Below are 27684 nucleotides of genomic sequence, written 5' to 3'. Positions count from 1 at the left end.
TTATTTCACACTAGAATTGTGTGTTATAATGAAACCACTTGAAATCTGTTCAAAATATTGTTGAGTTTTAAAATTCAACTAGCTTACTGTACCAATAAGCATCACACATTTGTTTTTTGTCATGATTGATATGTGGTATTTGTTTTCAGGGCATTTAATGATCACAGATAGCAAGCAAGCATGCAGCTTACTTCTTGAAAGGGTCTTACTCTGTCACCCAGGCTGGAATGCAGTGGCCCTTTAAGGCTCACTACAGCCTCAAACTCTTGGGCTCAAGTGATCTTCAGGCTCCCAGTGGTCTTTGTAGACAGCCTGGTGGAGTCTCATGGCACAGAAGATTAATTAAACGATGTCTTTCAATTTTACTATCTGCATTCCATCAAAAAATTAAAATAAAATAAAATAAAATTCAACTAGCTATATATTGTATGAGCGCCTCAAGAATCCCAGACAAGAGAAGTGTATGAGTCTAATATGGTGCAGTATAGAGAAAGCTCTGAGCTGAAACAATCCACCACATGCATTTGTTTCTTGTTTGAGGGTTTGGTTATGGACTTGGACTTGGTTGGCTGTGTCTGTGATGGTGTGATGGTGCTAAATCTGAAGACAGGTTGAGTCACACCTCTAGAAATTTTAGGTAGAACCACTGCTGTTATAGCCCAGAGAAACTGATATAGATGCCTAAAGTCTGTGAATTTTAAACTCTTTGAACAGGAACTCCCACTAAGAAACACACTGCGACCCATTATATATTTTATATATGTACATTATATATTACAAATATGTTTATAACATAAATTTCAGAAAATGATACTTATGCTTATCCTTATTACTTAGGTTGCACTTAAATATTTTATCACTATCTCATTTTTTTAAATGCTGTTTACTGTTTATAGCTACTAAAGTAAATTTTGCAACCCATAGATTGGAAAGCACCAGCCTAAGTGGTCTTCCCATGTCCACTGATGGGTAACTATGGCATCACTTTAAACAGAGGCAAATACATGAAATGGTGTTGTATTTTCACCTACCAGTTGATGCAGGATGACATTGTAAATCCTATGGTTTATTTGGTACACTAGTTTGCTGCCAAAATGACCTTTCCCTAAATTGTATTTGTTAAGGACACTGCCAATACTTCTTTATCATATCAAAGGCTCTAAGAAAATCAGTTATTGCTAAATAAATAAACATGCTTTACTCCTTGACATCAAATTTGCATGAAATGTCAATAGCAATTTACCTTACAGAAATCTGAACAAAAATGAATCAATGCATACTTCCTAACTGTATTAGATTTTGTGTCATCTCAACCATGTACTTATGTTGTGTGTCTTTTTAAACAAATGCTTTAAAATTCACATATTGCTTGGAGTGATAGTAATATTTTTCTGTACTACCTTGCTTTTTGAGGCAGTGGTTCCTAAAGTTTTAGGGCTAACACCTATTTGAAATTGTGATGAAATCTTGGCCCTTCTCCTAAAAATGAACACTATTTTGATTCCATAAACCCTCATTTGAGCACCCTTACCCTGGGTAGAGGTCACTGTTTCTGTCATCTCCCCAGAGCTCAGTCAGCAGCTCTTATAACTAGCTTCTACTGAAAGGAAGCATTATATTCCATTCTATTGATATCTAAACTACCAGCTCCTTATTTTTTTCTACAAGTGTCCCTTTCATGTTTACTTATTTAGCAGTACTATCTACTGGATTGGGACTAGAGCTAATCTTGGAAATGACCCCATTCGTCCTGTGTTTGTCAACCCATTAACCTAATTTAGTGCTGCTGTGGATAGCAGTGAGTAAATACAGATTGCAGATAGTACCCTAGAGGTGTTTGAAGCTGTTTCCAAAGTCCCCACATCATGAGTGGGACATGGCACAGCAACTCTTTTTAAAAACAAGTTAATTAAAATTTTCACTAGATTACAGGAAATCAATGTAAGTTTTTATAAATATCACGTAAAACATTCAACCATAAGCTGAAAAGCCAGCAGAATCTCATGTTAAGCCCTATAAATCACCTGAGACAAACACCACTGCCACCTCTTGGTAACATAGCTTAATTGCAGGTTCAAGTTTTTGGAGGGATAATAAACCTTTATTAAATATAGAGACTATAATTTTTATATTGTAAAATAATAGAAAATATGTTTGTTGATATGCTGGGATAGGGAGAAAGCATGTGTTGTTAGAGTTTGCTTTGTCTCTGCCCTTTGCATTTCACATTAGCTGTCCACACCCTGATTTCATGTATTCTCTGTACGTCTTGGCAGGATTGGAGGAGCCATACCCACTGTGTTCTCGTACTTTGCTGAAGTGCTGGCCCGGGAAAAGCGGGGTGAACACCTGAGCTGGCTCTGCATGTTCTGGATGATCGGTGGCATCTACGCCTCTGCCATGGCCTGGGCCATCATCCCGCACTACGGTAAGAGGCTGGCCTTGCACCAGCTGGGCAGTCACTTCATTTTGCTTCAGGCTCCATTCCCATCTTCTTCCTCTCTTCTAAGGACTACTTTGAGAAAAACTACTCATACTCATGTTTCTCCCTTTCATAGTACCCAGGAGTTTTTCCCTACTGTGTAGAGATCTGCATAAAGTAAGACTGTGTCAAATGCCCTTCTGGTTATATTAACATAATGGGGGGAAAATGTTTCCCTCTACTATGCTTTCACAACATTTCTGGTCACCAAAATGTGTAGGGTATTTTCTCCCACTGACCAATTCTCCAATAGCTGGGTGTGCTACAATTTAACTCAATTCTGACACTATGTTACTTGGGGTTAGAGTCAAATGGCACAGATTAAGGGCTCAGTCCCACAGGACTGCCCCCTATTTCAGAGGCCAGTTGTAAGTCCAGGCCTCTGGAACTTCTGACTGAATAGCTATAAATGGGAGGTCCCTATACCCCCCACCCTCAGGTTTGATCATTTGCTAGAATGGCTTACAGAACTCAGGGAAACAACTCTCATTCACCAGTTTATGGCAAAGGATATGGCAAAGGATGTAGATGAACAGCCAGGTGAAGAGAAACACAGGGCAAGGTATATGGGAAGAGGTGAGGGGCTTCCATGACTTCTCCACCTCACCACCCTCCCAGTGCCTCCACGTGTTCAACAACCCAAAAGATCTCCAAACTCCATAGTTCAGGGATTTTTATAGAGGTTTCTATAGGCATGAATGATTAGGTATGATTGATTTTTAACTCAATCCCCAGCCCCTCTCCCCTTCCTGGAGGATGGGGGTGGAGCTAAACGCTACAAGCTTATGATCATGGCTTGGTCTTTCTGGTGACCAGCCCCACTCAGGAGCCCACCAACAGTTGTCTCATTAGAACAAAAGATGCTCCTATTACCCAGGAAATTCCCAGGAATTAGGAGCTCTGTGTCACGAACCATGGATGATGACCAACACTTATGTTTCTTATTATAATTACAGCATCATAGTGTACTACTGCGGTTTACTGTTTTTAAAGTAATCTCTTTCATTTGTTTCCTCTGTACTGTCAATGCTGGGGATTCCTCTTCCCTCTGCCTCTCCTACCCTAAGTGGAGGTGGGAGGATACACAGATCATCAGCAGCATATAAGACAACATGACTTATAGTTGTTCTTGGAACTGCCATACATATCAGACACACAGGAGTGCCTTTAATCAACTCCTGTGGGCTCAGTCCAAAGATCAGCTCCATATCAGCCTCACCTCTTCTGGCAACTCAGAACTGGGATGGGAGCAGGAAAACTCCTGTTGTATCATCTGTTGAACTGCAGAACTTTAGAGGTGACTCTACTTGTCCACACTCCCATATCCCCTCCTTCGTTTCTCCTAAGCTCTTACTGTTCCTGCCGCCTCAGAAACCTGTACAGGTTGCATGTTTCTGAGCAATACTCCCCCTCAGAAGCCAAAAGCTGCAAGTTGCTTCATCTACAAACAGTGAAATGAATGGAAAGGTCAACTGAATCCAGAAATCAAATTCAATATATCAGGAAAGGGGAGAGAAGTGTTCTGGTTATGTGTGTGTGTGTGTGTATGTGTGTGTGTGTGTGTGTGTGTACATGCACACACACATGCACATGTGCCCAAACAGGCTAAAGTTTGCAAAATAGGAATACTGTATAAATTAAAACCACATGACTTCAGAAACTCACTGTCTGCTCTAATCTAAAAAATTAGATTTCAAAAACTCATTCTTTGTTCTTTTTTTATTTCTCTGCTTTTGTTTTAGAACAGGGTAATATTTCATTATAAAACACAGTTCTGTTAGGGAACAACCTTGGCGAAGCTGACTCATTGCTAAAACCAGACATAGACTTTAGTATTTAGATGTATTTAATTTGTTTTTTAACTGAGTTTTAACATGCTGAGTTACAAAATCATGTCACACTCTTTCGTTTGATGAACCTGAAAAGTTACATGAAAACTGAAATCATATTTAACAACAACAAAAGGAAGATATAAGGAATTGGTTATTCATGTTGAGTTCAGGGTACCAAGCTCAAGTGGTGGGTTTTTCATTTTTAAACTCTTTGGTCACTTGTGGGCCAGAGATGCCCTCATACAGGCAGGTCCCCATATCCACCATGAGGCTTGTCTTCTGCCACCATTCGAGGAATTCAAGATTTTTCTTTTTAATTTGAGATCTCAGGACCTCTGCCACCCTCAGAACCTTCCTCGGTAGAACAGCGTCTAACTCATGCCCCACTCAGCTTGCTGGTTCAAGTGGAAAAGCCACTCAGGAATTGTTTTAGAGGAACTATGTTTAAGAAGGTGAATAGGAAATGCAGAGTCCAGCTTTACCCATCATTGCTCCATAGCCACTGCTAGTCTATCCATTCATACCCTTTGTGCATATTCAAATAAGGGCAGCTCCAGGTAGGTAGCCAGAAGCGCTGCCCCCCTTATCATCTCTGCCAGCTACTCACAGAGGGCTTAATGTGGCAAATTTATACAGCAGCTAAAGTGCTTCTTTCTCTCTCTCTCTCTCTCTCTTCTTTTTTTGGATTCCTTCTTAGCCAGCCTTCAGGCCAGACTTGTTCTCTTTTCAACCTCTGATGAAAGCATTGCTCCTTGGCTATGGCTGAGCTTTCTCTCTGGAGCTCCTTGTCTCCCTGGTTAATGGCTATCTCTTTCCTGGTCCTCCCTTCCCATCATATCACTCAGAATTTCACCTGCTGGCCTTCTTAAACTCAACTCACACTGGCTTCTGCAGCCTACATGTGTCCACCAAGCCCGGGCATGACTGTTTTTATTTTTAGTTTTCTTTCTCACTAGGGATTCAATTCCTCCGACTCTGCCTTTCACACATCCCTGTCCTTGAACTCTGGATGGTTCCAGATTTTCTCTCCTGCCTCGCCACCGGTCAGTCAGTGCCGACCCACAAAGAATAAGCATGATCTCCACCTTGCTTTTTCCAAAGTACACTTCAGATACTTCTTGTTTATAGCTACAAGGGCTAATTAATTCATATATAACTGGAATGAGAGAAAGTTGGGAATCATAAACAATACATGAAAAGTTGCAAAAACAATGGCAACACAACAAAATTAAATGTCGGAGGCTGACATCAACTTTTATGTTGACAACACCTTGAGAAATAATGACCTGGTTAGGAAATGAGTAATGTAAATATGAAAACCTTATGCCATTGCTTTTCTAAAGGATTTCCATGGCCAAAAGTGTGGCGAGAAAACATATATTTCATTCAATTCTGTCCACAAGTTAAAATTAACAAGGAAAAACTTTAAAAATAACTTTGCCAAGGTCATTGTTATACTCTTGCAATTTGAAGAGTTTTAATTTTTGTTTTAAAGTTTAATTTTAAAAATCCTGTGCTGAGGCTTCTGGAGTGCTAATGACATTCTGTATCTTGGGCTGAGTGGAGTTTTTAAATGAAGTTTTGAATTGTAAAATTCATTAAAGTGGGTGCTTAAGATGTGTGCATGTTTTTATATGAATATTACACTTTTTCACAAACACTTTTGAGTATGTTTACCACCTCCCCCATACCCTAAAAACACTCATGCTTGAATTTGACCCCACATCAATCAAATCGGATTCTCTGGACAAGAGATGCAGCATTGAGAGTTTTTATTCTTATTTTTTTCAGCTTTATTGAGGTATGATTGACAAATAAAAATTATATACATTTAATGTGTAGAATTTGAAGGTTTGATATATGTGTACATTGTGAAATGATTACCACAATCGAACTAATTAACATCTTTCATGTGTGTATGATGAGAACACTTACTCTCAGCAAGTTTCAAGTATACAATACAGTACAATATTATTAACTGTAGTTACCATGCTGAATATTAGATCTCCAGAACTTATCATCTTGTAACCGAAAATTTGTGCCCTTTGACCGACATCTCCCCCCATCCCTCAGCTCCTGGTAATCACTCTTAACTACTCTCTGTTTCTATGAGTTCAACTTTTCAGATTTCACATATCGTTGAGATTGTGTGATATTTGTCTTTTCATGTCTGGCCTATTTCACTTAACATAATGCCTTCCAGGTTCATTCATGTTGTTGCAAAGGGAAGGATTTCCTTGTTTTTAAAGGCTGAACAATATTCCCATATGTGCATATATGTGTGTGTGTGTGTATGTACATATGTATACATGAACAGTTTTAAAGCTTTACTGTTTTTACAGTTTTATAGTTCTGAAGTTGCATTTAAGCCTTTAATCCATTTTAAGTTGATTTTTATCTCTGGTGCAAAAGGAGGTTCCAATTTCATTCTTTTGCATATGGATATCCAGCTGTCCCAGCACCATTTGTTGAAGAGACTATCCTTTCCTTATGGGGTACTCTTGCTGCCTTTGTCAAAGATCAGTTGACTGTATAAGCATGGGTTTATTTCTGGGCTATTCTGTTCCATTGGTTTATGTATCTGTGTTTATGCCAATACTATACTATTTCAATTACTATAGCTTTGTAATATAATTTGAAATCAGAAAGTCTCTAGCTTTGTTCTTCTTGCTCAAGATTGCTTTAGCTATTCAGGGTCTTTTGTGGTTCCATACAGATTTTAGGATTGTTTCTTCTATTTCTGTGAAAAATGACATTGGAACTTTGATAGGGATTACATTGACTCTGTAGATCTATTTGCGTAGCACTGACATTTTGACAGTATAATTCTTTCAATCCATAAATACAATATATCTTGCCATTTATTTGCCATCTTCAATTTCTTTCATCAGAGTTTTATTGTTTTCAACATACAGATATTTTACTTTCTTTGTTAAATTTATTCCTATTTTATTCTTTTTGATGCTATTGTAAGTAGGATTGTTTTAATAATTTCTTTTTCAAATGCTTCATTATTAGTGTATAGAAACACAACTAATTTTTGTCTCTTGATTTTGTATGCTGTCACATTGCTGAACTCATGTATTCTGACAGTTTCTTGGTGGCGTCTTTAGAATTTTCTATATATAAGATCATGTCATCTGCAGAGACATGCTCTTATTTTACTTCTTTCTTTCTGATTTTGATTCCCTTTATTTCTTTTCTTGCCTAATTGCTCTGGCTCGGACTTTCAGTACTATCCTGAATAGAAAGGACAAGAGTCTTCCTGGTCTTAGAGGGAAAGCTTTTAGCTTTTCACCATTGAGTATGTTAGCTGGGAGCTCGTCATGGATAGCCTTGATTATGTTAAGGTACATCAATAGTTTTTAAAGCTTCTGGGTGGTTCTAATGTGCAGCCAGGTTTGAGATTCTTCGGCTTCCTTTCCATGGAAGGCCCAATGGGTGACCTCAGAAGTCTGTTTTTCTGCTGGGCCCCTAGAACTTGATGGTGTGTACTGGGTGGGAGTGGGGCAATGCGAATGAGAATAAGGAGAACAGTGAGCCTGACTTGTTCAGTGTTTGAGTTTCCATATTGTTGGTTTCATCCACGCAAAAACCTGTCCATCTGTTTTAGAATCACACTTAAAGAGTAACTTTGACATCTAGATATCTCTTCTTTTCAATGATACATCTTTTAACTTTGCCTAAAATAGACAAGGGGCTAAAAGTCTATCCACTTTCCCTGCAGCCTCTGAAAAAACTAAAGGCTTATATCTCTCCTCTGAAATCTGCGTTGTATAAATGATGCCATAGTCCACAGAAACAAGAGCGGGTCCACCCCTGCTGCTCTGTCCTCTTTCACTGAGGAGGCCTTTGAGTGCCCACCACTCCCTGTGCATTGAATTTGCACCCTGCAGGGAAGGAACACAGGAGTGTAATAAAGTGACTCAGAGCCAGGACCTCAGCCTTCTCATATTGGTAACAGGCTTTGCTCTGGAGAGAAGGAATGGATAATTGGCATCCACACGGCAAGTGTATTTCAAATGATAAATAACACACAGGCTTGTGGACAGAGGTGTTCATTGTTTCCGGGTGTTGCCGTTTAGTAATTAGGGCAGAGCAGTCAGTGCACAAAGCCTGAGCCTGATGCTGTGAGACTGGAATTCTGGCTGCTTATAAGCCTCTGATGCAAAGTAGACCTTGAGTGGGTCACTAAGGATTCTGGAAGGAAATCTGGAAGGAGTCTTGTGAAGTTAGACACTAGAATAGGGGATTGGATTGCTCTAAGGGCTAGTGAGTTAAGACATGGGCTATGGCCAGGGGTTTTCAGTGGACAGTGGAGTCCACCTGGCCTGCTGAGACCTGGCTTTTATACCAGTGCGGAAGAGTGATGGTGCTTTCTCTTCATATCACTGCTGTCAGAGTTGAAATTTTCCCCGGAGACAGATGGTTGCTAACATCTGAAGGTTCCCAACATGAATGGACCTTACCCAGTGCTGACAAGACCTTAGGAGGCAGAGCGCTTTGCTGTGGTCATACCAGCACCTTCCCTGCCACCACTCCATTCAGGAACTTCTGGGCTGTCTGTGTCTCCCCCATGGCAAAGAGCAGTCTACTAGAGCAAGGGAGGAGGAAGAGCAACAAACCCAGAAGGAAATACCCTTGCCTCAAAAATCAGGTGCCTATAACAGCTGAAAATAGGTATTTAGAATTGGCGTGGCTGGGTGCAGTGCCTCACAACTGTAACCCCAGTGCTTTGGGAGACCGAGGCAGGAGAATTGCCTAAAGCCAAGAGTTCGAGAAAATTTGGCTCTTCTTGACGCAACACCCATTCTCAAGCCTAGGCCTTCTGACCCATAGTGGGAATTGGCTACTGGTTCCGAAATAAATAAGCAGTACCTTCAAGAACAGATAGGTCAGGTGGAAAGGTTCTCTTTCAGCCTTCCTGCCCTTCCTTTCTCTCTCCACACTCTGTAATAATCAGGGCACATCAGCATTTAATGGAAGCCCCAGTGCCTCAGGGGAAATGGGAACAGAGAGCTGAATCACAGGCACTTTCCACTGTTGGCTGAGAGCTTTCATTAGCCCAGGCTTTGGAGTTGCTGCTGGACTGCGGCACTGTCCGCTCCATTAAACCCTCTGTCATCATTTTTCCTTTTAAATTCATGTGTGCATCAGATGAGGTGTTCTCCCCTGCTGTGTGCATTACAGTGTGTAGCAAAGACGTTCAATTAGCTAAATGGGAAAGTTCTCATTTTAGCACGAAAGGCCACAGCTCTGAAAGCCCGCAGTGCACTGGGCCTTATCTAGCCCCTAGAATAGCCCATGGCCTCTATCTGGCCAGCCCTTCACTGCAGATGTTGTAGTGCCAAACTAGGGGCTCCCAAAAACTCCAGACTTACCCCACCCTACCTCTCCAGCCATGATGAGATGTCCAGGCTTAAAAATACATATATTCCCAAGGTTGTCCAAATTACCAGAACGTCCCTACTTCCTTTGGCTGGCAGGAGAGGCAATAGCTGTCTAATTAAAGAAGGAAGCAGGGAAGGATTCCTGATTCCTCAACCAGACAGATACTTGACAAGAAAGAAGAAGAAAGTCAGCTTCCTTGTCCACAAGAAGAAATGCACTGTGGCCAAGGGAAAGAGGTATAAAGTGAGAGGAATTTTGAGTCTCAGACCTGCTACTTCTGTGAGCCCTGTCAAAGCTTTTCAGTCTGATCCAGCCCACTCTCCTAGTCAGCATTGTGGTAAGGATTAAGCAAAATAATCTTGTTAGAACACCCAGTGCGTATTTGATGCTCAAAAATGGCAGCTATTATTGCTATCAGGTCATCCTACCTGAGATACCCAGATTATCAGAGCAGCCCAAATGTGAGCTACATGAAAAGAAGAGGGAGAAGGAACTAAAAAGCATAAACCCTGCCTAAAGTTTGAGATTAGAGAAGTCAGAGGAAAGAAAAAAAAAGGATAGAAGCTAAGACAAGGAGAGAGAACCAAGGTATTAAAACAATACTGTAAAATCTTAATGATTTTGTACCCAATAAATCAGAATCCTCCATTTGTCTGTTGAGTAATTTAATATTCAAGGGGCATGTACTATATAAACACCCATTTTCAAGGCCATGGTGCTATCATTCCCAGATAGAAATAATGAGAGTCTGACAACTCTAACCTGCCAGCATCAACTACCAGCTGATTCTGCGGGTTATATGGGCAGCACCGGAGCCAAGCTCTATCGCAGCAGCAAGATGTCAGAGATCCTGGAGACAGGCAGTCAGTGCAGTCGTTAACAGCATTGGCTGAGAGGGAAGGCCCTGCTTCCAAGCCACCTCTGCCCTCTCTAGCTTTGTCGTCTTTAGGACAGTTACCTAGGCTCTCTGGTCCTCTGTTTCCTCATCTGTAAAATAGGCACAATAATAGTATAACCTAATATAATTGCTGCACAATCCCATTACTGGGTATATACCCAAAGGATTATAAATCATTCTACCGTAAAGACACATGCACATGTATGTTTATTGCAACACTATTCACAATAGCAAAGACTTGGAACCAACCCAAATGCCCATCAATGATAGACTGGATAAAGAAAATGTGACATATATACAACATGAAATACTCTGCAGCCATAAAAAAATAATGAGTTCATGTCATTTGCAGGGACATGGATGAAACTGGAAACCATCATTCTCAGCAAACTAACACAGGAACAGAAAACCAAATACTGCGTGTTCTCACTCATAAGTGGGAACTGAACAATGAGAACACGTGACACAGGGAGGGGAACATCACGCAGCAGGTCCTGTTGGTTGGGGTAGGCAAAGGGAGGGAGAGCATTAGGATAAATACCTAACACATGTGTGGCCTTAAACCTAGATGACGGGGTGATGGGTGCAGCAAATCACCATGGCACATGTATACCTATGTAACAAACCTGTACATTGTGCACACGTATCCCAGAACTCAAAGTAAAATTTTAAAAAAATACAATTGCTGTATTAAAGGATAGCATACAGAAAGTGGTTACCTTTGCACAGTGCCTGGCACAGATGTTCATTAAGTGTAGTCTCGTATTTTCCTATTTGGGACTGAAGTTTGGATCAGGGAGGAAGAATTAAAAAGAGGAATATTTAAAAGATTGTACTCACCTTGTCCTAACCATGTTTTCTCAATGGTTCACCTGTCATTTGAAGTTGTGGAGATGGATAAGAAAGATTAGAGGTATAGGAACAGAACTTGTAAGGCATGCCAAAGTGTCCTGTGCCCACTACTCCAGGGTGTCAGGGCAGACCTCACATGATAACTGGGGTTCCTCTCAGCAGCCCAGCCAGGACAGGCAGGTACCGGGTGGCCCAGAGCCCTGCCCTCTCAGCTTTGCCATATTTCACTGATTGTTACAGCCCTGATGATTTTATGCTCGAGAGTCAGAGTAAGACATGACAGAGGGAAGTGATTTGGTACATCGACTTACACCAGTATTATTTTTCTTAATTTGTTAATTTAATTTGTTAATTTTAGGATCAAACTTTTATTTCATCTCAGTGAAAGAACCCTTGGCTTCCGATTTCCTTCAGTGATGGTTCACTTTTCCCCATGCAATAATAAGACGCATCAGTCAAAGAAACAATGATGATATAGTCTTTAAGGGCTTAAAAAGTGGATGTAAAATTTAAAAAAAAAAAATTATCATGTGTTTAAGTGCATGGCCATTTCTTTGAATGCATCTGTTTCATTGTTCATCGTACCCAGAAGCAAGTGTTTGGAAAGTCTCATGTGCTGAAACATGACCACAAGCCAGCTCTCCCAGCCCAGCCTCCTGTCTCTCTCCCCATCCTCTTTGTTTAATAGGGGTAATATTAAACTGTAGGGAAGGCATCTATCAGCTGGGGTGCAGATAGTCCCCACAGACCCCAAAGACATCTATTTACTTTCTTGAGGGATTGAGAGTTCTGCGCCGATCTGGGAAACACTTTTCAACATTCTCACGCTGACCTTCGAGGTTTGTATAGTGAACTCAGAGGAGCTACCTCCCCTATTGTGAATTTAAGCCAATTATCGTGGAATTGAAGTCTGAACTCTTCCATTCAAGCTCACCAGAAAAGGAAGGGAAGTCAGGCATTTACTGAGAGCTTTCTGTGTCCCAGGCATTGTACCTGGTATGTTATCTTATGCACCTGATCCTAAAATGGGGAAATGGGCTTTAAAATATGGCAGTTTCCTGCTCTGGTGCTCATGTGAAGAACTGTATGTTCCTATGCTGATAGCACTGCAAGTGACCCTGTCAAGCAGGGGTTTGTGACCATACATCCCTCTGGTAAGTGGGTGAAGCCCACAGACCTCTTCCCAAAATAATGTTTTTACATACATAAAGTGAAATAAATAGGATTATAAATGAAATCAGTTGTTTCAAAATAGTATTATCAAAATGTATTAGCATATTAAGTAACAACATATAGTGACAGAGCTAGTAGCTACCACAATTTTGAAGTAGATACAAGTGTAGAAGCTGGAAATCAACTAGTGCATTCTTCTGCATCCTAGGAAACCACTGGACCCCAGATTCTCTCCAGAATCCATTTCTTCACTTTAGTTAAAAATTAGAATTGACAGGGGGGTGCAGTGGCTCATGCCTGTAATCCCAGCACTTTGGGAGGCCAAGGTGGGTGGATCACTTGAGCTCAGGAGTTTGAGGCCAGCCTGGGCAACATGGCAAAACCCTATCTCTACTAAAATTACAAAAATTAGCTGCGCATGGTGTCAGGTGCCTATAATTCCAGCTACTTGTGAGACTGAGGCACCAGAATTGCTTGAACCAGGAAGGGAGTGTGTCTCAAAAAAAAAAAAAAGAATTTACTAGATAAAAAGGAAAAGCCAAATTAACAAAGGCATAAGCAAGATAAAAGTTTGTTTTATATCACATGAAAGAAGTCTGGATAGAGGCAGTCCAGGGCTGGTGTAGTAGCTCAGCAGTCATCATCAAAGGCCCCAATTCCTTTTATCTCACTGCTCCTCCATTCTTAGCACATTCCAACTGTAGGGTTACGTTCTAGGCAGCACAAAGTGGGAAGGATGTATAAGGATATGTCTGTACTCCCAGAAAGAACCTTCCTGGAAGTCCCACACAAATCCACTTGAATCTCATTGACCAGAATTTCAAGACAGAGAAAGTCTTGGAAAGGTAGAGTAGCTGCTTATTTCCAGCAGCAGGGAGAATACAAATCAGTGTAGAGTGGATACAGGGAGGCAACTGGCCATCTCTGCTGCACCATTTCATTTTTACTCTGGAAAATGTTTTTTGAATGTTCCTGCATTTCATAATGTAATGTTTAAGTGTGGCCCTTCCGTCCATTTTTGGATGCCAGAAACAAAAAGCAACTCTAGCTAACTCAACAGGAATTTCTTGGAAGGCTGTTGGATAACTCAGGGAATGGTCAGGAAGGCTGGAGAACCAGGCTCAGAAAACAGCAGAAGACAAGGGAATCCTTCCTTAGATGGCTTACGTGGCCTTTCAGCAAAGTCAAAATTTCAGCACTCAGACCCAAAAAAAACACTTACAGTGTAACAAAAATTGGCCCAAATTACACAACTTCAGTTTTAGTGCATCAGGGGGCTTTTAATATTGTTAGATTTTCTTCCAAAGTCATGGGGAGTTTCTGTCTTTGCAAGATGCAATCCTTAGGGACGCCGCCTGCTGTTAGTAAATCATAGTTACCCAAGCATGACACTGGACAAGTCACCCCAGTGCCCTCATTCAGATAAGTGCTGAGTACACACTAATGTGTGTCGGGAGGAGAATCTGGGCCCATTTGAAGGTAGACATAGTTTGGGCTGCTGTGGCCTTTCCATTTGGTTTCAGATAATGTAGATATAGGGATCTCGAGACCCTCAAGCCAGTGTGCCTCCTCTGCAGCATTTCAGAGTGGCTCAGACTTCCCTAGTTCTCAGATCACAGTTGGCTGGATCCTGGGGCTTCCCCAAACCACATGTGAATCCGAGCCTTACCAGCAGACTAGATCCCCATCAAATCCTGGAGACCTTGACCTACAAAAGAGACAAAGGCACCCATACCTATGGTAAATAACAACAGAAACGTTGGTTTTATTTACTGTAGATATAGGTGCCTACTCTAGGAGCTGTCGATGTTGGGGTTTGCCCTGAAAACAAATTGTGAATAAATTGTGAATACATTTCATACTATTAAAAAATTAGTTTCAAAAATCAATGGCAATATTAAATGCTAGAAAGGAGGCAGAGAAACAGCATCTCTCATGCATTGCTGGTGGAAACAAAAAATAGTTATAGACACTCTGGAAAGTGGTTTGACAGTTTCTTTAAAAACCAAACATACACTTAACATATAACCCAGTAATTGTACTCTTGGGCATTTATCCCAGAGAAATAAAAACTTGTATCCACACAAAAGCGTATGCATGGTTATCCATACAGCTTTATTTGTAACACCCAAAAGCTGAAAACAACCAAAATGTCCTGCAATACTATAAAATGCTACTCAGCAATAAAAAGAAACAAGTGATTGCTATAACAGCTTGTATAGACCTCAAGGGCATTTTGCTGAGTGAAAAAGCCAATCTCAAAAGGCATTTATGTAACATCCTAGAAATGACAAATAGGTGGGAGAACACATTAATTATTGGCAGAGGTTTGGAATGGTCGGGGGGTGGGGGGTATATGACTATAAAGGAGTTGCATCTGGGAGAACCTTGCATTGATGTAATAGTTGGGTGTCTTAGTTTCCAATGTGGTTACGTATTAATATACATATACATATGTATAATCTACATGTGATAAAATAAAACAGAACTATATACACACATTGCACTAATGTCAGTTCCATGCTTTCAATATTGTCTATAGTTTTGTAAGATTAACCATTGAGGGAAACTGGATGAAGGGTACGTGGGATCTCTCTGTACTATCTTTGCAATCTTCTGTGAATCTATAATTAATTCAAAGTAAAAAGTAGAAAACAAATGAGTAATACCTTTCAAAAGGGCGGTCTTACATATATTATCTATTTATTCTAATATTTTTGGGAGGAAAACAACAGTAACTATTACTACCCTTTTTTGAATGGAGAACCTGTTACGTAGAAATTTGGTCATTTCTCAAATTGACACAGATAATGGAAGATTAGACATTAGAAGCCATCATCTGATCCTCATTTCTTCAAAATGTTCTCTATACATGACAAAGCTAGGAAACTTCTCCAGAGAACAACACAGAGTTGGAATGGTGTCTGGGGCATTTTAACTGTCTCTACAGTGTGCATGTGTGGCGCAGATGCCAGCTACCCCTTTTCTGTCTAGCTGATGCTCTCACAGCCCCTTGCCAAGCATTCAGAGATCCAAGCCTTCATCAATTGTCATGAGAAAAACCAGTCGCATGCAGAATTCCTTGTTGTTTTAAAAATTATCTTAGGCTGACGTGGGAAGATGGCTTGAGGTCAGGAGTTGGAGACCAGCCTGGGCAACATATATTCTATAACAAATTTAAAAATTAGCTGGGCATGGTGACACACACCTGTACTCCTAGCCATTTGGGAGGCTGAGGCAGGAAGATTGCTTGAGTCTAGGAGCTTGAGGTTACAATGAGCCATGGTCAGGCCACCACACTCCAGCCTGGGTGACAGAGCAAGACCCTGTCTCTTAAAAATATATGTATAAATATATATATATACACACACACACATATATACACATATATACACATATATACATATATATATATCTTATGATGATTTCATAAGACACTGAAGAGATTTTTTACGTTACATGGTTTATAACCCACATTTGATAAATCCTGATTTGATATTTGTGTTTCCCTCAAAGACAATATAACTTCTCTCTTCTCCTCTCAACACAGCATGCAACTTCTCTAGCTCCTCTCTTCCTCCAGGAATCAACTCCACTGTCACCCTCAACCCCTTAGTCAGAGAAATCAAGCTCTTCCAGCTTCTGGCTCCAAACTTGCATACCTGCCTTAATCTGCTCAGGCTGCCATAACAAGATACCACAGACTGGGTGGCTTAAACAGCAGAAATTTATTTCTCACAGTTCTGGATGCTCAAAGTTCAAGATTAACAAGCTGGCTGATTTGGCTTCTGGCCACCTTCTTCCTGTGTCTGTACATGGTGGGCAGGGGAAAGTGGTGGGGGGACGGGCATCTCCCTCTTCTGTTTTAATAAGGCCACAGTCCTGTCAGATTAGGGTCCCATCCTTATGAGCTCATTTAACCTTAATTACCTCCCAAAGACCCTATCACTTTCAGGCATATTGGGGGTTAGAGCTTCCACAATGAATCTGAAAGACATAATTCAGTCCTTAAAACCACCCATTGTGATCTTAGCAAACAAAGGGCCCTCTACCTACTAGAAGGGTCCCACCCTTTGAAGGCACTGGGATTTTGGGGGGGGGGGTTCTTCTGCTGTTTTATTGTTAGTTACCTACTGCAAACCTAACTTGAAACACTGATATCTTTTCTCTCTAAAATAAGGTGTTGTGCTATCATAATGGTTCCATAAAAACTCCCCATCTCATTTTCCTGCACATTTTTATATTCTGCACTAGACAAAATATATATGTGTGTGTATGTGTGTATTTCTTTGAAAATAACTGTTCTGAAAATACCCTTGCTGGGCTGAATTTATCATTAACCTAAATAGATCCTTTATCAAAGGCTTACAATTAACACCATTACCAAGTCTTAGTAACTCACCGCTGTGTTTCTAAATTAACTTTCACCTGTAGGGACATAAAAATCGCCATTATTTTCTAAAATATTCCTTGTTTGAGTGTTGTAATTGTTCCCCAGATTTCCATGAATAATATTTAAGTGACTTACAGGGTAAGAGATACTTACAGTTTTGTGGAAAGGGAGAGAATTTTTCCCTCATATCTTAGGGTACAAGCTGAATAACCTCAAAATCATTTTTCTTTCATATCCAGAGTGGGGTCCCCAGAAGAAGTACTCCCTTAATTTGCCCAGGTTGTTAAGGTAAAAAATTGTAGAGCTACCCATCTGTTCTTCACAAACACAGTATTCTTTCATTTGCAAGGACTAAGCCAAACTTTATTTTTTTACATAACCTACCATCAGAGGCATTGACGTTAAATTACCTACCAGTTCCCTATCCTCTTATGGGCTGATTTTGTGTTTCTACTTTATTCAGCTGTCTCTGTCAAAATGAAGTTTAGATTTGCCCTGAGTGGCTTTGAAAAGGTCTCAAGAGAATCCAAGGGGACACTGGGTATGGCATCTTAGCCAGGGTGGCCATTCAGCACCACTGGGCGACACTGATGTTTCCTATGTGACTAATTTCCTGAGATATACTATCAACTGCCTAGAGTACAGCATTAGAAAAAGAGATTGCTAACGAGGACAGAGTGTGAGGTTGAAAGCTTGACAAGGAATCTAATTATGCAGTGAAGTAATTCCTGGGGATCCTTCTCAACGATGGAAGGGCTTCTTCTTTGGGAGGGTTCTGATCTTTTATGTGACACCGGGGCATGCTTCCACTTAAGGATAAATTAAATTGATCCACTTCTTCCTCATTCCCATGCTCAGCCCTCAAGGAGCTCTTCAGCTGTGCTGCCTGTCACACCATGGAATGTATAAGACAAAAGGGAGTTACTTGGGGCTTGGACAGGATACTTGCAAAGAGGTTGGAAAACAATGAGCCTGAGAATTGGGTGGCGGAGATGGCAGTGGTCAGCCTTGAGATCTGGTGAAATCAAAGGAGGCAGAGTGTGATGAAAGGAAACAATATGAGTTAGAAGAGAGTGAAGTGGTTACTGTAGATCTCAATCAAACAACAAAAAAATACTCTTGTGTAATCTAGTGGTAGCCGAAGAGGTGAGCCATTTAAGCCATTTATGTATTTCATGCCCAGTCTTTTCAATGATTAGTAGCACATCTTAATGAAATGACCAGCATGGTTAGGCCATGGAACAAATATATTTTCTCTGTCTAAATTATCCAACAAAGAAGTGGATTCAATGGCTTTGCCTCCATTACAGCTAAACAAACTGGGATTGAGCCTTCATTTAAATTACTTGATGAGAGGATAGCACTACATTTTGGGTTTGGCAAATGCTCATTGGACATCCATCTATGTCTGGCCCCATGCTGGAAGCCAGAGGTGTTTCTAGACTAAGGTTGGGCTGCGAAGAAATATCTGGTCTGGGGTAACAGCAAAGAGTCCTGAAAATGAAAAGCCTTACTTCTCATCTTGCCTATTTCAGCCTATGAGTTCAACGAACCCCTTCCTCAAATACTGTAACGGATCTGGGAGTTCAGCCTTTCTGGGGCCACTTTGAATTCCACTCTGTTCTTTAACCTACACTGATCTTCCTAGTTAGGTGGAGGGTACACATTAGCCTGAGGGGTTAGGTGGAGGGCTGGGGAGCAGTGGGGCAGAAGGAAAGGTGAGTTGGGAAGAGTCCCAGGAGTCTTGGCTTGACAATTTAAGACTGAGATGGGCAACTTAAATATCCTAGGAGCCAAGCAGGTGGCATGAACAAACGAAGCTGGAAGAAAAGGGAACAGAGGCACATGAGAAAGCCCCCACCCTCTCTAGAGGATTAGCAGCTACTGAGCTGCAGCAGATCCAGCCATACAGATACTAAAGCCACGTATGGCCAGATCTGATTTCCCAAAAAAAAGGCAAAATTCTGGATATTTATATGAAGTCTCTCCCATTTTTAATGCTCTAATTCTTATGTATTCTTATGGAGATACAATTTGCATATGTGGTAAGTAGAATAATGGCCTCCCAAAGATGTCCATTTGGTAAGTACATGTTTAGCTTGATGAGAAACTACTAAACTATTTCTAAAGTCACTCTCCTATAATCCTCCAATGTTTAAATGTTGGCAGCTAATTCAGAAAGTTTCAAGGCAAGGTATAGGCCTAACAGAACACACGTGCAGGTCAGATGTCAGATGTGTCCCAATGTTAGGGAGAGCTGCACTGGCCAGGAGAGGAAGACATGGGTGATGGTCCTGTGCTGATGGAGAAAGATGTGTCTCTCTGGGAGCCTGAATAGGGGAAGATTCTCAGAATTAGGAGAAAGGCAGGTGGGATGCCCATGATCACTGGCTGTATCTGGCAAGCAGTTGTGTCCTTAAACCAAAGGAAGTTAAGCAGGCCCCACAGGAAGAGTTCCAGGGATCAGAGAGAGAAAGAGAGATTGGAAGTGATGACAGAAGGGGCCTGCTTAAGGAAAGGAAGGACCTTAGGGGCCTTCTGGGAGGGATGGAAAGACACCAAACATCTGATTGGCAGGCGATGACAACTTACATGAGAAGTACCCTTGGAGGTTTATGAAGATTTTCAGAAACATCATCTCATGATGCAGATTAAAAGCCAAATTGCATGTCAGCCTGTAGTGCAGAGAGGCTGGTCAGGCAGAAGACCCCACAGTGAACAAGCAGCTGGACCAGCTCCTTGCAGGAGCACCTTCCCTCTGCCATGTGTGGTCTGTGCTCGAGGATGCTCCGGGCCAGGGTATGGTTTCTGTCTTGTAGTGGACAGAGGGTGGGGTTCCACAAAAGTAGAGAAAGAAAAGCTGTAGAAGGGGCATTTCCCCCTGTCTGGGTCAAAGGTGGTTCTGGAGGAACCAGTAACTCAAGACCTTCCTAGGGCGTCCTCCCACCCTCTCCTTGTGCCTGATACCCACCTCTATCTTACAGAATTGTCTTTATAATTGCAATAAAACAAATATGTTTCTTTACAACTCTAGGCACTTTCTGGACTCTTTGAGGCCAGAGCTGACATCTTAGTTTCTTTATAACCTCCATGGCACTGAACACAATGCTTGAGCCAGACGAGCCCATGGTGAGTGTTTTGCTGACCTGAGTCACAGAGCCCTGTAATAAACAGGCTACTCAGGGGTGTCAGTCCCCTCCACACATCTGGTTGAGACAGTTCCGCCCAGTTCTGATCAGTTTTATTAAATAAGCTTGTGCTATGGGGCTATTTTTGCCTTTGTGAACTGGTGTTTCCAGGATGGGTTACCACCCTGGTGCTGGCCCTAGTTGATGGGTTTGAAGGGTAGGCATTGATCTTGTCCCATCACGGCTCACTTAGCTGAGACCTCTGCAGGAGCTTACATGTGGACCAGCAGAATCACAATAGTTCTCCCAACACCTGAGGTTTTGTCATTGTTAAGCTACTGCAAGATTATTGTAATTGAGATAGTTATCAGGCTTCTGAGGTTCTCTCTATCTATCTATCTATCTATCTATCTCTCTTTCTTTCTCTCTCTTTTCTTTTTTTCTAGCCTGTGACTCACATTTTGATTCTAAAGCATTATATCAGTGGCCTTTGCAGGCTGCTCAAGGGATCCAGACTTTTGCATTTATTGAACATGTCAGGCACTCATTAAGTACTACACCATCAGGGAGAATTTCTCTGCTATTAAGCATCAACTCCAACCAAATCAGATTCACTTGGGCGTTTCTCAAAGAAAAGCCTGTCAGCATGATAATGGTTTGCACAGGGCTGAGCTGTATGGTTGAAGGGCAGAAGACAGACTGTGGTGACCCCAGAGTTGGTCTGTAACTCACAGAGGAATCACACAGTGGAGAGACTTCAGAAAATCAGAAATCTGACTGTCATAGGTAGCGGGGCGAGCTACCTGATGATGCACTTCAGGAAGGCTCAGCAGGAGGGTGGGGAGGATGGAAAAACCCATAACTGAGCAGCTAGAAAATTAAGGCAAGGAAACCGTAAGTCTGCCCTCGACTGCCACTGTTTTATATTTGAGACTGAGGTCACTCCCCCAGGGAAAACAAGTGGAACTGAGAGGTGAGAGTAGGGGAGAAACACCCCTCACCCCTTGAATAAAAACTTTGGTGTCAGTAGCATCCTGTACTAGTGTTTATTGAGCATTTATTATGTGTCATACTTCGTTCCAAGAAGTGAAGATATATTCTTTAATTTTTACAACTATTCTATGAAATAAGCACTAATATTATCTATGCTTTACAGGTGAGGAAACTGAGGCCGGGAAGTTAAATGGCTTGCCCGAGGTCACCCAGCTAGTAAGGTGGAGGAGCTAGCATTCAGGGCCATGCCACGCCTCCAGACACCACAGCCTTAGTGACTTTACTATGTGGTTTTCCATTCCATTGGACTGACACCCAAGATGCCACAGGTACTCACTGTGGCCCATGCCCAGCTTTCTGTCAAACATTCCTCAAGGTCAGGAGCAATGCCTTTTCTCCTCCTCCCCCACCCCCAAAATGGGTCCTCCAAATGGCCCAGCCAAGAAAGCAGGGGCATTTCTAGAAATATTTGCATAAACTTTGGCTGCAAATGGAAACCCCACCGACACCCATCCTGCCCACTCTGCTGCCTATGTCTGCCAGGCTGAGGATCCTCACCCCAGTGTGGGATGGCCGTGTGGCCATTCAGAGCTCTTCCCACCCCCATCCAACTTTGCAGTGCTGTTTGTTGCTTCAGAGCTTGAGGATCTCTGGACAGACAGGATTTGCTCTCAGGTTTCACGTTCCTTCCTTCCTTCAGGCTGGACGATTAGAAATGGGTAGGAGGGTGGTAAAATGGACATGATGAACGACTCCTTCCAGGCAGGCAGCCTAGGCTGTTGGCCCTCTTATTTCCATTTGGATGTGGAGCAAGTCCTTCAGTGGGGTTAGTTACTAGGAGCCACGTCTGCTGACCCTCACTCCTTTAAGACTTTCCCATCTTCACGCTTACCTGCACATAAGTCCTTTGTCACTTTCTGATGAAGTCTGAGCCTCCAATTTCCAAAGCTAACGTGTAGTTAGCCCCTACCTTTTCCTGTTTAGACAGGGCAAGATGGCACCCAGCAGAGGAGAGAGAGGACGTATATATGGACAGTGCCCTTATCCCCTGGGGGGTCACATAACAAGGGCAAAAGCCCTCCCTCTTTCTCAAAGTCATGCTGAGGCTGGACCTCAATGACTGAGAAAGAAAAGTGATGGGAAGGATGAGGAGGTTGGGGAGAGGAAGCTTGAACTAAAATTCTTCTGAAGTACATGGGATATTGTATGCTGGTGCAGTCATTCTGGAGAACAATCCGATGATGCTTGTCAAAATATGTAAATATATACACACCAATCAAGCATAACCTCATCTCTAGTATATACCCAGAGAAATTCACATGTAAGTCATGGGTAAGGATGTTTGCAATATGTTGTTTGTGAAAGGAGGGAGTCAGAGAATCTGTCCATCACTAGGGGAATGGGTAAGCACAAGGCAGTGTAGTACTTTGCATCAATTAGAAACAATCATGGTAACTTGATACATCATAAAAGCAGCTGAGTGTAAAGTAAGAAAAATGTGAGGACTATATCATGTTGCCATTATGTGAATGAAAAGACACAAATTTATCTTTCAAGGATTTACTCACATTCAAATCCACAATTAAAACACATTGGCTATGGTGGCAGTCATGGAAGAGAATGAGAGTGAAGAATGTTCACAAAAGGGATAATTAACAATGCACATTATTTGCACAATGCTGTAATCAACAGCATCAATGATGTGGTGCCATGATGTGGTCATGGGGAAGGTAATGAATTCAGTCCTCTGCACCTAAGGTTGAAAGGAAAATAAAATGTCAAGGGTTTCATTGGAGTTCATTTTAATTATTCATGTAGGCAATATTGTCTGAGCATAAGATTTGCAAAGAACAGAAATAACATAGCATGGCTGGGTGTGGTAATCCAAGCACTTTGGGAGACCAAGGCAGGTGGATCATGAGGCCAGGAGTTCCAGACCAGCCCAGCCAACATGGTGAAACCCCATCTCTACTAAAATTACAAAAATTAGCCAGGTGTGATGATGTGATGGTGGGCACCTGTAATCCCAGCTACTTGGGAGGCTGAGACAGGAGAATCGCTTGAACCTAGGAAGCAGAGGTTGCAGTGAGCGAAGATTGCACCACTGCACTCCAGCCTGAGTGACAGAGCAAGACTCTGTCTCAGAAGAAAAAAAAGAAAAGAAAAGAAAAAGAAAGAAAGGCAAGAAATCAAGAAAAGAAAAGAAATAACATAGTCCTGGGCTAAGAATCAGAGGCTAAATTTTCTTACATACACCTTTGCACCCTTGGGTTCTCCAAGCCTCAGTCCTGATACACATTAGCTAGAAAATGTTTATTTAATTCTAACATAACATCCTGAGTTCCTGTGTAATTAATTTGCAAAAGCCAAGGAATGGATTAGGAACTCTCTGAATGAAATTTCTCTGCCCAGTACAGGAACCTGCTGCCTGTGAATACAGTATAGCCACAGTCATTTCCAAGGTTATAGAACACTCCCCTCCCCCATGGGTTCAGTTGTTTTCTTTGGCCTTCAAAGACTTAAGTGTTACAGTTACCATTCTGTGCAGTAGATCACTAAAGTTTATTCTTCATGTCTTACTGAAATTGTTTACCTTTTAATAAGTATGTGAAATGATGGATTTGGTAGTTTGATTTAATCATTTCACAATGTAAATATATGTTACAATATCACATTGTACCCCATAAATATGTTAATGTATACAGTTATTATTTGTCAATTTACAAAAAGATCCAGGAGTTATGTACTGAGGCTTGCTGCAGCTCATGGCTGATTTTATTTCTTCTGGTCTTGGGAAGCTTTTTATTGAAATATTTTTTATGTCACAACAATGAAACTGCATTAATTCACAACATGGAGGAACAAGCTCTTTTAGGGAGACTTCTATGTTCGTAATTATTTTAAACAAATGCTATTTTATTTGTTTAATATGTCATGCATTTTTATAAGCCAGAATGTATTTGAGTATATCAGTTTATAGTATATGATGTGGTGTGTTATTCAATAAATATTGAAATGCGAAGGAACTAGTAATTCAGGAACACCTATGCCATGTCCCTAGAACTGCCTCACACAGCAATTTAATATTTTCTCTTTTTGCTGCAACAAAATTAAGTGTATCAATTCACACTGAGCAACATGGTCACTATCATATCAGTCTGTGCATGTTTCCGCAGAAAATTATGACTCAAATTCTAAAGCACAATTTCTAAATAACATGTGCATTTTATCAAACTCAGTAAAGCATATTCCAGGTGTTCTTTCAGTGATCTTATACAAAAGTTCTGGCAAATTTTCTTAGAGGAAAGTTTTCTGGAGTTTTTACTCAGTAGGAATCAAATGCTTTGTGTCTTTGGTACTGTGATTCCAGAATTGGAGGAATCCAAAGAGATGAAGTTTTATTCTGATATATTATTCCACTTCCTCATAACAACTTGATTTCAGCCTTCTGTTTCTCCTGGTTGCCCACAGAATCACTGCCACCGTCCTAAAAAACAAGCATCCTGGCCCTCTGTAAGAGCATTATAAATCACGGTTTCATCTTAGGGAAAAGGTTATTGATTTGCTCATTTTCCCCCACCTCCCTCTGATGCAGACTTTAGTGAGAAATTGAAGCTTCCTTTATGAAGTATATCTTAGCCAATCAAAAGTGTGGCCTGTGCTTACTTGATTTAGAATGAAAGGTGACACAGGTGAGTGATTTCACACTGCTCATCCTGCAGTGACTGCAATCAAGAGATAAAAGCTAGAGCAACTACATGTGCTGGCCAGACTTCAGCAGAATTATTTACTGCATTTGCTAAGACAGGGACATTCGATCAGTTTAGATGGAAGAACTAACACAGTTAAAGGCAATGCATTTGTGTTTCATTTTGCTTTTAAAGCCAGCTAACGTTCAAATTTTCCTATCATAATTAACTTGGCCTTTTAAGATTGTACCCAATTGTGATTTCCTTTAAGTGATTTTTTTCCACAAAAGTATCAGAAAAAAAGACAAAGGGAAAATTACCCATGGAGAAAAGGGCAAAAAAAAAAAAAAAGTAAGAAAGTGGTGGTGAGACATTTAACGATATTTTTCAAAGACCTGAAGTCAAGGAATAAGTGAATATCATTAGTAAAATGCAGAAATGCCATGAACTGTCTTGGCAGTAGGGTAAATGAGGCCCCATTAGATTTTCTTTCTGGTTATGTTATGGATTTTTCTAAGGCATGATATACATTGTTTGGTAAAGGGAAAGACAACAAAGCTTCCTTTATCAGTGGTGAAAGAAAACATGTCTGAAGCTGGGACATTTGCAGTATGATTTTACGTATATTTATAGAGAGAGATTGGAATTACAAATAAAAATAATAAAAATCATATCAATGTAAACGTTTACATAGGAAGAGTACTGTAATGTGACTAAATGTTTGTAGCGTGGCTGAAACTCAGAACACAGAATGCTGTCACTGAGGTGTATTGTGAATGCTTATATTGAAAATCCCAGGCTATCAATTTCGCGTGGCCTTTGCTTAGTCCAAAAAAAAGGAATTAAGATTTTATTTCAAGCATAATAAAATGTCTGTTGACCCATTTTCAGATCCGGAGAAAAGCATCATGATTTTAAGAATCCATGTTTTTTTCCTTTCCATTTAGCTCACACTTACTTAGTACATTTCATTAATTGTGTCTCCTGCAGCTAAGCATAACTCTTTTTACATCTAAATTGATTAAAATAGAGAACAGTTGGTGATATGAGTAGTCTTCCCCCACCAGTCCTATATGAAATTGAATAATTTATATATTCTAGAAGACAGAGTGATCTTAATATAGAAATTGTATTTTGCAGAGCTCAGTGGAGGTTCCCATGTTTTCTTACAAAGAAACTGATCTCTTGCCTTAGCTGAGCCATTTCTTCTCTAAGATAAAATGAGATAACTTTTTTGGTGGCACATGCTCCACACACCATGTCAGCAGCATGCCCAAAGACTTCTAAGACAACTCTTTAGTTATCAAACAACACTGGCTCTGTGGCACAATGGACAGCACATAAAAGTTACTTCATAGCTTCAGAATACATTTTATCTTTTATAGTCAATATTGAAAATCAAGGTAACATGTCCATAGTCCTAAAAATCAAATACACTAGGCAGGGCATGGTGGCTCACGCCTGTAATCCCAGCACTTTGGGAGGAAGGCAGGTGGATCATCTGCGGTCAGGAGTTGGAGACCAGCCTGGTCAACATGGTGAAACCCCGTCTCAACTAGAAATAGAAAATTAGCCAGGCATGGTGGCAGGTGCCTGTAATCCCAGATACTTGCAAGGCTGAGGTGGAAGAATTGCTTGAACCTGAGAGTCAGAAATTCCAGTGAGCTGAGATGGTGCCAAGGGACTCCAGCCTGGGTGACAGAGCCAGACTCTATATCCAAAAAAAAAAAAAATCAAATATACTAACAGATTGTAATGAAAAATAGCAGTTCTTTGCCCTTCCCTTCCTACCTGCAATTCTTTCTCAAAATTCTTTCTCAAGGGTAGCTACTTTCAACTCTTAGAGCTGTTTCCTCTGTACTTCCTCTGTACTTGCCTTGTTTTTTCTAGATAATGTAGATATACGGTTATTCCCTTGATGTATCTATGTTAAACATTATCTGTTGTCCAGCACAGAAGTTGAGAATTAGTGCTCTTAGACCCCCTCACCACCCCAAAGTTCTCCTTGTCCTGTCCTCTCAACACAGTTACATCACAATGTTGGGTTAAATCAGTATCTTAGTCCGTTGATGTTGATATATAGGAATACCTAAGGCTGGGCAATTTATAAAGAAAAGACGTTTATTTAAGTATGGCTCTGCAGGCTGTACCTGGTATCTGTTTCTGATGAGGGCCTCAGGCTGCTTCCACTCATGGCAGAAGGCAAAGCAGAGCTGGCATGTGCGGAGATCACATGATGAGAGAAGAAGCAAGAGACAGAGGAGGCTGCTGAGCATGGTGGCTCATGCCTGTAATCCCAGCTACTCGGGAAGCTTAGGTGTGAGAATCACTTGAACCCAGGGGGCAGAGGCTGCAGTGATCCAGGATCACACCACTGCACTCCAGCCTGGGCAACAGAGTGAGACCCTGTCTCAAAGAGACAGAGATAGAGAGGAGGGAGATGTCAGGCTCTTTTTAACAACCAGCTCTTATGGGAACAAAGTGAGAACTCACTCATTTCTACCACTGCAGGGAGAGCATTAATCTATTCACGAGAGATCTATCCCCATGACCCAAACATTTCCTATTAGGCCCCACCTCCAACACTGGGGGTCAGATTTCAACACGAAACCAATTGATATGGTTTGACTCTGTGTCCCCACCCATATCTTGCCTCAAATTGTAATCCCCACAATCCCCACATGTCCATGGCGGGAACAGGTGGAGTTGATTGCATCACGGGGGTAGTTTCCCCCATGCTGTTCTCATGACAGTGAGTGAGTTCTCACAAGATCTGATGGCTTTATAAACATCTGGCATTTGCCCTGCTTGCACTCACTCCATCCTGATGCCCTGTGAAGAAGGTGCCTGCTT

General features: G+C 41.2%; 1 protein-coding gene across 4 annotated transcripts in view; it reads left to right on the top strand.

The window, feature by feature from the left end:
• The window catches only part of LOC105475122 (synaptic vesicle glycoprotein 2C), a 270506-nt gene that overhangs the window by 122385 nt on the left and 120437 nt on the right, over positions 1-27684 (top strand). For all 4 annotated transcript variants that reach the window (XM_011730131.2, XM_011730129.3, XM_024790743.2 and 1 more), the window contains exon 4: positions 2277-2428. In XM_011730131.2, coding sequence (XP_011728433.2) covers positions 2277-2428 — 152 coding nt within the window. The remainder of the gene's footprint in view (positions 1-2276; positions 2429-27684) is intronic.

This window comes from Macaca nemestrina, chromosome 6, assembly GCF_043159975.1.
Source record: "Macaca nemestrina isolate mMacNem1 chromosome 6, mMacNem.hap1, whole genome shotgun sequence".
NCBI lineage: Eukaryota > Metazoa > Chordata > Mammalia > Primates > Cercopithecidae > Macaca > Macaca nemestrina.
The sequence above is the reverse complement of the archived record's forward strand: the minus strand, read 5'-3'. Positions and strand labels throughout refer to the sequence as shown.